The 12649-nt window shown below is 25.3% G+C and overlaps 1 protein-coding gene across 1 annotated transcript; it reads right to left on the bottom strand.

Moving 5' to 3' along the window:
- Positions 1-677: 677 nt before the first annotated feature.
- LOC124931408 (transcription factor bHLH143-like) lies at positions 678-2422 on the bottom strand. Its single transcript, XM_047471864.1, has 4 exons — positions 2214-2422; positions 1692-2085; positions 1510-1608; positions 678-1422 (listed from the first exon to the last, which is right to left on the bottom strand). The coding sequence occupies exon 4, from the start codon at positions 1415-1417 to the stop codon at positions 833-835; it is 585 nt and encodes a 194-aa protein (XP_047327820.1). The 5' UTR covers positions 1418-1422; positions 1510-1608; positions 1692-2085; positions 2214-2422; the 3' UTR covers positions 678-832.
- Positions 2423-12649: the final 10227 nt, after the last annotated feature.

The following is a 12649-nucleotide window of genomic DNA, read 5'->3' as shown; positions in this document are numbered from 1 at the left end:
TACAATATTATTTTTTTTCTGAAACAATTTATCATTTTAAAAAAATAAATAAATAATATATATATATATATATATAATTCTCTCTTTCTACCCACAAAAAGTTTATTATATTAAATTAATATTAACCCACGGTTTATTCTTTCCTTTTTCTCCAATATTTGTATTTGTTGATTAATCATTTGCCATACAATTTTTTTCCTTTCTTTTCTTTAAGAAAAAAAACAATAAGTTATTTATTATAACGGTTCAAGTGAATAAAATAATTATCTACAAAAGTATTCATCTTTCACTAAATATGAACTCATTAGATAGGTTCAGATCCGTCCTAAGGTGAAGCAACTTATATATCTAAAAAAAATAAAATATGGTTTTTCCAAATTTTGAAACTTTCGAATAGGGTAGTTTAAGTTAAATAAAATTAATTTTGACATTAAACTATTATACATTTAAAAAAATATATTACTTAAGACACTTTATCAATATCCAACTTTCGTAATCTGAATAGTCGGAACAAAAATATCTAAATTAACTTATTATTCTAGATAATAAACTCGAATGTATGATAATCAACTTAAATAAAACAAGTTTTCACATCAAAACAAGAACATAGTATAGTAGAATTTCCATGGATAACCTAATTATGAATAATTGCTCACAAATCACAATAAATAGTTAACACTCATAAGTTACCAGCAGTAGTATTAAAGTGGAGAATTGTGAATGGAGTAAATATCAATGTGGTATTGTACATCATTCAGTAAAAGAAAAATGCTGCCAGTTGACACAAATGATGTATAACACCACATAGCATTTTCATCCAAAGACAATTGATTCAGACCTTAGACCAAGTTGATTCAGACAGTTTAATCCTCTTGGTAGTAGTAGACCTAGCTGAACTTGTAACTTCTTCTTCTTCATTGTCTCCTCTTGTGAAGCTAGGTGATCGGCCAGTGCTAGCTTCTTCATCATCATCACCATCATCATCATCGGAATACAGCAATGCATCGATTTCTTCAGTGTCCTCGTGTGTGTTATTATTGTCTTCAGATTCATCTCTATGATCGGACGACAAACAGGTAATACTATTATTATTTCCAGCTGTTGTACCACTTTTATAGTTCAGATCATGCCAACACCAAGTCAGGTAAGCTGGAGAAACCAATGTTGTCCTGTTTCCGCATTGATCAAATACAAGGAATCTCTTCTTCTGGAGAAATCCAGATGCAGGAAGGTATTCGTTTACCTTCATCTTCTCATTTAATGCCTCAATTAACTGAGGTGATCGATAAGAGCAGCCAAGATATTCGCTATTAAGTTCATTTGCAGAGATAGCAAACGGTTCTGGTTCCTGTAGTGGTAGTGGTGGTCTGAAAGCAGAAAGCTGGTGGCTAGAGCAGGTTCCTAAACTCTTTTCCATCAAAACTGATTCAATCAATCAATCAATGCAATTTTTATCATCTATCAGATTAAAACAGATATAGAGAGAAAGAAGTATCTAATTTCGAATACCTGAAGAAGAGAACAACAACAATAAGAGATTGAATTGAAAATGAAAACACCGAAACTGATTTAAGTAACCGGCTTAAGCAATTGACGGAAATATTCTGCCTGCACAGAAACACAATGTTAGCAAACAAACCTGGAATTATTCAGGAACAATTGAATCAACAACTTAAGAAACAAAAAGGAACCTGGCAATCCTGGAGAGGTTGAAAGCAAGCTATGACTCTAACTATAATGGCCGCACATCCAGCTATCCCGTTCTCGTGTTTCAATGCTCTGAATGTTGTTCTTCTAGCTGCTTGGCAAACCATCACTACTTACTACTGCTTCTCAGGCCGTTATATCAGTCACTCTCTCAGATCTCAAAGGTAAACTAACAAAATGACTGACTGATTCAAAAGAAAATGCTAATACAGCGGTTACAAATTGGATCAATAGATTCAAATTGAAGACGAATAAGCAAATTAAATACTCCGATTCAATCCGATAGAAGATTATAGAATCATATGGAAGTACATATTTAGAATGATGACTTTCCGGAGAACATCAATGGAAATACTGTACCACTTCATAGTTCACTCTCTGTTGCAAAGATCAAATTAAAGAATGATCGATCAGCACACAAGAAGCCGTGAGAATTAAGATCATCAATGGATCCTTGGACTGTATAGATAAATTAGATTGATAATGTAAAGAAAAGAGAAACTCACTCAAATCGTACGTGTAGAAACTCAATTCCTTGACAATCTTCGAGAATCTAGTGAGAGAAAACTGGAGTGGCGCAGGCAATTAATTGTGAAGAGATGTAGGAGGAAAGCACGGGCGAGGAGAGAAAGATATATATATAATTATATATAGAGAGAGAGAGAGAAAGAAGGTAATTAGCAATTTGGCATGAATGGAATTATGGACCCTTCTTCTTCTTCTTCTTCAGTACGCGTGGGATGGCAGCAGCAGTTCCAACTTTTCCTTTATGTTCTTTGCATTTAATAACTGTTTCAGTTACCTTATTATAATTTATAAATTATTTATTTAAAAAACTTATTTGATTATTTATAGTTATTCAAAAATTATTAACAAATAACTCATGTTAAATGAGGCTTATATTTAATATTTATATGAAAATAAAAAAATAAAAGGTATTTTTCAAATTATATCATTGATTAATACATGTACAAAAAATAATGTGAATAGATACAATAAGATTGTACTAATTAAACACTAAATCAATTTAGATCTAAGAGTAAAGAGGATAGACAGATTTTATTAAAAGAGTGAATTTAAGAGTTTGTTTGATCTTCAGTTATTTTAAATTTATATTGGATATAAATAATAATAAAACTATTAGATACGTAGAATGTCTTAAGTTGAGGTGATATTTTGATTGGGAAGATTTTATAGTTTTTTAAATTTACAAAAATAAATAAAATAAATGTTAGATGAAAAAGTTGTTTATTTAAATATTAATTATTATAATATTTTTTATTTTATAAATTAAATTAATAAATTAAGTAATTAAATTATTAAAAATATTTGTTATTTTAATTAATAAATTGAGTAATGATAATTAGTAAAAAAATAAAATAAAATAAAAATTATTAAACTCTAACGGTAACAATAATTAGATATTCTCAGTTTTCTTAAGAGGTATTGAATTCGAACTCGTTAGACTAAAAATTTTGCGCATGGTTAAATAGTTAAATGTGTTTGAATAATCAATCAAATAATAATTTATTAATGGATGATGTGAAATAGATTAGTTACAAAGAAATATTTTGATTTACTTTTTAAAATAAATAATTTATTTAATTATTTATTTATATTAAATAACTAAATTATTATTTGTATTATTTTAACTGTTATAAAATAAAATGAGTTATATATATTAATATTATGAATAATGAAAAAAAAGTAATTGTTGATAGGTCATTATTGATTTTAAACTAGCCCAAAAATATATTTAGAGCCGGTTAATTTGATCTTGAAAATTTGAAAGAAATAAAAATAATTATATAATTACAAGTGGTTTATTTAGATTATTTAGATAAAATGATTAAAATATTTTTAATATTTCTCTTAAAAATTATTTTTTTTAAATAAAATAAAATATTTTAATTAATAATGAGATTAAAAACTTATCCTTGTGATAAAGAATTATATATACATAATTCATATTAATTAAATTTATATTAATTTATTATTTAAATATTCTGATCACTTTACCTAAATAATCAAAATAAATTACTCAACAAAAATATTATTTCAAAATATTTTGTGGAGTGATGCAGCTAGATGAGGGTACAAATAATGAGGTTATATCACCATTATTTTTTTTTTATGGATAATTTGGTTGGACAGAAATCATAGAATCTTCAACAATTTCAAATGACCGTGGTACAAATTCAGTCAGAAAATTTGTATTATTTGTGTGATTTTCTTTCCCATAAATATAATGTTTTTGTAATTGTGATTAAACCACTATCAATTTCATAATTTAATTGCATAGATTATTTAAAAAAATAAAAATATTATTTCAAGATAAATTTAAACCAGACTTTCATTTATTACACTACATTATTATTGTAGTAGATTTACAATGGAACTCACTTTAATCATGGTTGACTGTGAACTCACTTTTTTTATTTTTCCTGAAGCTTCACTTACCTCGTGCTTCATAGCGTGGTTATTGCCTAGGCTGCTTTTTTTTTTCTTGTAGAAAAGCACGGATAAAAGGAAATTAAATTGTACCCTTCTAATTTTTTAGGCTATATATGTTTGACTATATATAATTGAAATTTGAATTAGCATTGAAAATAAATATAATTATCAATGTTAGAAAAAAGTCACTAAAGTATTATTACCTAATGCAAAACAAAAATAAATCTTGTGTAAGAAAAAACTATTAGTGTTAATTTGATGTTGAGTTAATTGTGATTTTCTTATTAAGGTTTTTGATGAAAAAATTATGATGATAAGATTATTTAAATTTTTAATTAGTTAAATTATCATAGTATATATATATTTTTTTAATTTATAAAAATAAAATAAATAATATTTATATAAAGTAATGACTATAGAGTAGTTCAAAAATATTGTTCAAGTTACTAAAATCGTTCGTGATTCTCATTTACAAACTGCGGGGATCACACTAATTTTGAACATTTAAAAAATAATTATGAGATCATGATAACTTAATAGTAATTTCAACCAAAAAAGAATAATAATAATAATGTGTATGTTTAAAAATATGAGATTTTTTTTATGAAAAAACTAAAAAACATAAAACAAGCTTAATGTGTGAATTCCAATCCCTCTTTTTAAAATAAGAGAGAAATAAAACTTTTTTTCAATTTAATTTATAATTCTAAGTTTCTTTTGTGGTAAAATATAGTGTATTTTAGACTTTTTTTTTAACTAGAAAATTACCTGAAATGTTTTTATATTTTAATTTCATATTGTTTGATATTTTTTTAATGTCTAAATTATGGAAAGCTTTTGTATTAACACCTATATTTTCATAAATAGTTTATTGACATTACACAATTACATGTGAGGTAGGCCACATGACCAAAGAGATGTCACCCTATTCTTTGTTGAGGATTGATTTTGATCACATGAGAGAAGAACATGCATCTCGATTATTGTTTTAAGCAAAATATAGACTAATGGAATGTTACTTAAAGATTGACAATTTTTGGAGGCATGGAATTGTGTAGTAAGACTATTAGTAATTGATAAGAAAGTAAAATTCTCGTTATTATCTGATTGATTATATGGAGAGAGATGAATATGGAGAAGTTATATATTCTCTTGAAATATGATTTGTCGTTGTCCGTTATCATTGACATTCTTGAGGAATTACCCTGCCTCATCAAGGCTCACTAGTAAGGATGACAATTTAAAACTTGATATGTAGTAATTAAACTGAGTTGTCTTGTTTGGAGCGGTTTTTAACCAGTTTGACCGGTAATTGATCAGGGATAGTATTTGTGTTTCCGCCCCGATTTCACCTCGAATATGTCTCAAACACTATAAACACGATTAAATATATAAAATCACTAATATATTTATTTATTCATTATATTTTTGTAAGAGTTTTAAGTTTATTTTTTTATAATAATATAAACTTTTAATATATTACAATATATATTATATTAAAAATATTGTTTATAAAATTTTATTATATAAAAAATGTTTTTTTTTGGAGAATATAATATAAACGGTACCCCGCAAGGATGGCTCGAAACTGAATGTGATGGGGATGATTGTAAAAAAAGTCCCAAAGTAAAAATAGGGCGAGGATAGTAAATGTTCCCGCTCCCGTTGTCATCCGTACTCACTAGGTTGGTTTATATATAGTTTTTTTAGTTCTCATTATGATCTCCTCTGATTTTGTTTTTGTTCTAATTTGTTTCACTTCATTATATATTTTATATGGTAAATGATTTTGATGAAAAGCAACATAAATATAAATCAAACAACATTCCTATATGCTTCCAAATGTGTTTATAATGTTTGAATTTTAGCATAAATGTATTCTATTTATGTTTGGGCAAACAAATCATAATTATTTAACAAGGAATATAAGGATAAAAAAAAGTATGAGAAAAAAAAGGGAGGTATCCTATGTTTGGTGTGAAGGCCACTAATATAGAAAGATTGACCATTCAAACCAAGAATCATATTCATTTCTCTCTTTTGGCCCTCACAAGCCGGCCAACTGCATAAATAGGTGATACCATGATTCCCCAATACATCTATTACACATACTTTCATGGTTTTAGCAGAAAAAATAAATTATAATAGATCCAAGTAATTCTACTCATGGCTCTTAGAATGAAAGTTTCACATTTGTTCACATTCTAAGTTGTTTAGAGCTAGTGAAGTTTTAATCATGTGAACAAATGTATACCTTTCATTCTAAGAGCCATGAAGACTCATACTTAGTGAACATGTTCTTTTGTATATATTTTAGGTGTGAAATAAATTTGAGTAATGACCTTGAAGTCATTAGTTTTTGAGCTTTAACACTCATGTATGGAGTCTCCACCATATAGTATTTATATATATGGTTTTAATCTTGTATAAATTGGGTTCGATAATGGTTGGTCTAAAAGGTATAGATATATATATATATCTTTGTTGAATTCTTCATAAGTCAATGTAATGTAATTCAATAATTAATTAGTGTTTTGCAGTTTAAAAAAATATAATATTAAACTCCTTTTACTTATAATATTTTATATTTTAAATTACTCATCAAGTTAGTCCATTAGTAAGAGTCGACTTAAAGGACCAGAAGGTCACGGGTTCGATTTCATCTGAAAGTACTTTGAATTTTAGAGAGTCATGACTTTGGTATCAGACTAGTTTTTCTGTAATTTCTAAAAAAAATGAACAATTAAAATTTTCTAAATTAAGATTATAATAAAAAATACTTTATTTTATATTTAAATAATTCTATTTTGCAACTCATTAATGTGACCTTTCATTTTAACAATTTGGTCATGTTCATTCAAGCAAAATGATAACAAACTTGATATTACAAATAAATAATAAATAAAAGCTCAACAAAAACAAAGAAATCACAATAATACATACAGTGTATCTTATTTGTAAATTGGGCTAGCTTGATTGCAGTGCTATTTTATAAATTTTGGTATCACATTTTGTAGAAGAGATGAGAATTAAAAATAAAAAAATATTTGCTAAAATTTGTAATCTAAAAAATATTCACTCCTCACATAAATGGAATAAAATCAGTATTATTTTTATGATAAAATAAAAAATATTGTTAACTTATTAAAATATCACAAAATAGAAATACATAGGTAGAGGCTAATTAATTAATATAAGTAAAATAAAGTTAGAAAAAGGTGAGGAACAAGCATGATTTCCATCACCTGAAAGAGATCTTTGCACAGGTACGAAGATCCTCACCATATTACTATATATATACTTTTAATAATAATCTAAATGCTCTGTATGATTGCCTATTCACTTTTTATTAATTTTATTTTTTATAATAATTATTATTTTAATTTAAATTTAACAATTAGTATTTTAGATCAAATTTATTACTTATAAAAATAAAATCAATACTTCATAAATAAAAAATTAAATATTGACTACTATTTAAAATTAATATTTAATTTAATAAAACTGATAATACCAATATATAAATAAATAAATAAACTCAAAACTGATTTCAGATAGAGCTTTTAATCATAAAAAGATAATGAGAGAATTAAAAATGATTATTATTATTTGTTTAATGTAATAAAAAAATTAAATAAAAAGATAATCGAGTATTGCTGTTGTATGGAGTGGAGGGAGCAATTAACACAAGCACTTGTTCACCCAGTCTTCACTTTTGAGTTTCTGGTCACCAATTAACAATTGCCACTTAGCAGGTGCTCGATGTAAAGCAAAGATGAGTCGATTAATAATGGGATGTTTGGATTATTTGAATTTAATTTAATTACCTATTTATAGTTTTTTATATTTAAAAATAAATAGATTTTAAATTATTTCAAATTCATTTTCACGATAACTTAAGTGGAAAGTGCCATGTTTTTCTATGATGGATTACCACTAAAAAAAATTCTTGACTAAGTAATTTCGTGTTAAATTTATAATTTTAAAAAAGACTAACTATTTCACTTTTTAATATAAGAAAATAGTATTGTCGATTCTGATAGATGCATCGTTGATTTTTTTTTATGAGATTGGAAGAAAATAATGTTTTGAGGTTTCTCTTGTCCGTATATTTTATCTTTTAAAACACGTGTTTAACCGGTTTGTCTCGAAGTTTTATTTTTGTTATTTCAGTTTATAGCTGGTTTTGTTTCAATTCACTAAATGTCTTGTGGTTATTTTTTTGTGTGAGAATAAAACATAAACATGTTCCATGGATGGGTCTTAGTTTTGCCCTTGTCTTTTTTATTTTCGTTTGTTTTTGTTGGTGCTCTCATGTGTTGGGCGTGACCACAAATTGTTGTTATTCTTTATTTATTTTTAATAAAATTAATTTGTTAAAAAATAAGTAATATTTTGTGTTCCTTATTAGGGTAAATTTTGAGCAGTAACTTTATTTCATAGATTATTAAAAGTGTAAAGTGTGCTGCAAATATTAACAAATGAATACTTTTTCTCACTAATTAATTACTGATCAACTTTATTGAATTAGTGGGATTATTGGTCCATTGGTTTTGAGTTGGACATGGACCCGACAACAATAACAACATCGCGGATAACTCATTTTATAAGTTTCTTTACATATAATAATCCTTTTGTTATCAGTTATCACAATTTTTTTATTTCTTTGTATAATTTAAATTTAGTCCGGTTAAAATTCATTCAAAAAAAATTAATTTGTGATCCAATTTTAGATGTTACATTTTTTATAAGAAATTATTTATTTAGATGTAACTTAATTTTATCTATTAAATAAAAATATACATGTATATCTAACCCTCAATTTAATTCAAATTGCAAGAGTATGTAGTACTTACAAAATAAAAAGCATTGATTTCATTAATTTAACATTATTTATGATTTTAGACAATTGTTTATTTTAATAACATAGCACAATTACAGCCTTATATTTATATACTCCGCCTTATTCGTAATTTAAGACGTTTATAGTTTAGAGTAGAAGTTGAACATATAATAATTTTGATAAGTTGTATTAGTTTCCGGTTTAAACTAATTTCTATACACTTTTGATAATACAAAGCTCTCCCTTCTTCTTTAACAATTTTGAGTATATATCATAGAGTTTATTTAATTCATTGAATTACCCATAAAATGCTCTATAAAGTTGAATTTCTTTATAGAGAATCCGTGATTGTTTGGTGATCCATCCATCCATCCCCTTAATTTAACATAAGATGGGACTTTTGCCCATCGAATATTTAAATAAAAAAGAATAAAGAGAAAAAGTTATTGTGGGATTGAACCATAGCTAGCATGCGTTTCTTTCTTTAATTGAGGAATGTTTGGATGCTTGTTCTTTAGATGACAATAATTTGACTAAAACTTGTATCAAAATAAAAGTTCAATGGATTAGGTACCAATTTCCCATCATCAACACGTGTGGCCAACTCATGAACCACCCCCATAAGCCAAGACAAAATGATGCCACTTGAGATATATACTTTAAAAATAAAAAATAAAATAATTATCTTTAATCTAATCAAAACAATATCTTAAATTGATGATCATTTCAACCATCCCAGCCAGAATGCATCACTCATCTTAGCCAGATTTATCCAAAATGAATTTCTGTCATTTAAAAAAAAATGTTAAAAGTTAATAGAATAATTAAGTAGGATGGATAAATTATTTCATAGATGGAGAAATTACCTTTGAATATTGGACCAACCATTGTCTATGATACAAATTAAAGAATGATGTTGATATTTAGTATTATTCACAATTAAGGTGAACTATATAGCATGCGCACGTCTTACTTTATTTAATTGAGGAATGTTTGGATGTTTATTTTTGTACTTTACCTAATATCTTGTTTATTAATGTTCTATTGTGATAATTTATTTATTGAATATAGTTTTCTAGCATAGTCTCACAATTAATGAGATTCACTAATTTAATGTATTACAAATAAGAATTGAATATGTGACCGTGTAACAACGTAATCTCATTTAATCCCCAAAACATTGAACTTTGCTTATTCCCGTTAAAATTGGGAAGATTTTTTTTTCTTTTAGAGTTAGCACATCCCAACATAATCACAATTTTCATTTCAGTTTAAGGTATTTTAAGTAAAAATCGAATCGATGAGACACCAACTCTTGTTACTTGAACTACTCTTAATGATTTGAGTTTAATTAAATTTAATTAGGTTTAATATATATTCCTCGTTAATTTCCTTTCGTATTTAAAAACAAAATTAAAACTACAAACATATTAAAATTTTAGTTATAATTAAATTAACGAATCCTGTATTTGCAACTTATGTAGCCACAAAATCTGAAAGAAAAAAAAAGTTGCAAATGTGACATGTTTAAATCATCAAAGAACAAGCATTTACATTCGGTATAATTATTCAATTTCAATGGTTACAAGACATTACAAGGGGATAACTTGCAATCTTGCATGGATCAAGTGATCACAAATAAAACACTCATTTAAATCAATAATGTAGTATCTCAATATATAAACACTTTTAAAAAAATGTAAGTTGAAATTTTGTTAACATCTTAAATACATTGTTTATTGTTCTTATTGGAAAATTTATTCAACATGCCACATTCAATTTCTTTTAATCTAGATTCCTCTAAAGATGAATTAAGTCAATTTGGTTTCAAATCCATCATCAAGCACGTGTGACCAAATAATCAACTGTTCCCACAAGCCAATACAAAATGATGTCACATATATATATTTAGTTCAAATATAATAAACAAACAAAGCCTTGAAACCTTTTTTTTATTACTTGGGAGAGAGTTGACAATTGACATTCCAACCCCTACTTCTAAAAGAATAATACATTGCCCCCATATTTAAAAATAGTTGAATACAAAAATTGGATTAAGAAACCTATTAGATTTTAATGTTTAAGAATTGAAACCTAGATACACAAATAAATTTATCCCTTTTGCTTTCGTTTACGGGGTTTTGTTTTTACAAAGTCATTTATTTGTTAAATTCATTAAGTTATATTTTGAAAGAACGGTATAAAATAGTTTAAGACGTTTTTTAATGTCAATGAAGTTAGATTGAAGATCTTCTAAAAATGTATAAAGGAAAATGAATCTAATTAAATTTAAAAATCAAAAATAAAATTATTTCTTAAAATTATTATATATATTGAAAGGATGAAACCATTTGTAAAACTATTATATAAAACAATTAACTTAACTGTATATTAGAGAGACATTATCATTTGGTTTTTGATTAGTGTTATCGTTTTATATATTCTCCTTTGACGGAAAGAAATCTTTACACGAAGCAAACATCATGGTTTCTTTGAAGCCTCGCCCAAAATCAAGGCATGGGTCATCATTACTTTCAATTTGGAATATATAATTGATCAAATTATATTAATTCATTAATGTGAATATAAAACAAAGTTAATTCCAACCTTCATTTCATTATAAAATAAGAAATTAGCATAGATGTTCCAAAAGTTAAGGTTACATTGTTAAAATTAATTCAATTTTATTTGTTTATATTGATGGTTCAAATTTTAAATATTAGTTGTTGCATGTTGCATCAGATGAATTACTTACTTAATTTGGTATCAAATTTTCATCACAATGGTCAAAAAAATAAAAATAAAAATATATGTTTGAAAAAAAAAAACATCTAAAATGCTTTCACAAAAATTATCACTTTTATTTCTAACAATAAAATAATAACTATATATTTTAAGGCCTAAAATACCCACATGTTTTATTTATTATTTTGTTGGTCTATTTTATTCATATTTTTTATACATTTATCACTCATTTTATTATTATTATTATTATAATATATATATATATATATATATATATATTTTATAATTATTGCAGGGTTTATAATAATTATCTTTTCATAAAAATATTTGGTTCTTATAAAAAAAAACTAAAAAGAATAGATGATTTATGTAATTATATATTTTTAAAATTATATTTTTTCATATAAAAATTAATTGTTTATAAAATATATTTGTAAGTAAATATTATAATGTTAATTGTTGACATGCTGATATAAACAAAATATATAAAGTTATTTAGTTACATATATAATTACTTGGGAACAATTTCAACCAGAATCAACAGTTTTAACATAAAAATATTTAATAAGGCATTATTCTTCAAAAACATTATGCCAAACAAACATTTCATAAATAAATAAGTAAAACATGACCAACAACTTAAGTGACGTTGATAAAGATGTTCAAACAAACATAAGTACACTGATAAATCAAAATAGTTTTGTAAAATATGTATTGGGTAAACTAAAGTAGATTATAATGGTGAAATAGGTAAAAATAAAAATTATATTTTTTCAAAATTCATATTATTTTTTTAATATAAGAAGTTAGTCTAATTTTCAACTTACTTTCATTTTTATTTAAAGTGTTTTAAGTCAACATTTTTATAATATTTTATTTCAACTAATAAAAAATATTTTT

This window comes from Impatiens glandulifera, chromosome 3, assembly GCF_907164915.1.
Source record: "Impatiens glandulifera chromosome 3, dImpGla2.1, whole genome shotgun sequence".
NCBI classification, from domain to species: Eukaryota; Viridiplantae; Streptophyta; class Magnoliopsida; order Ericales; family Balsaminaceae; genus Impatiens; species Impatiens glandulifera.
This window is presented reverse-complemented; position numbering and strand designations above follow the sequence as displayed.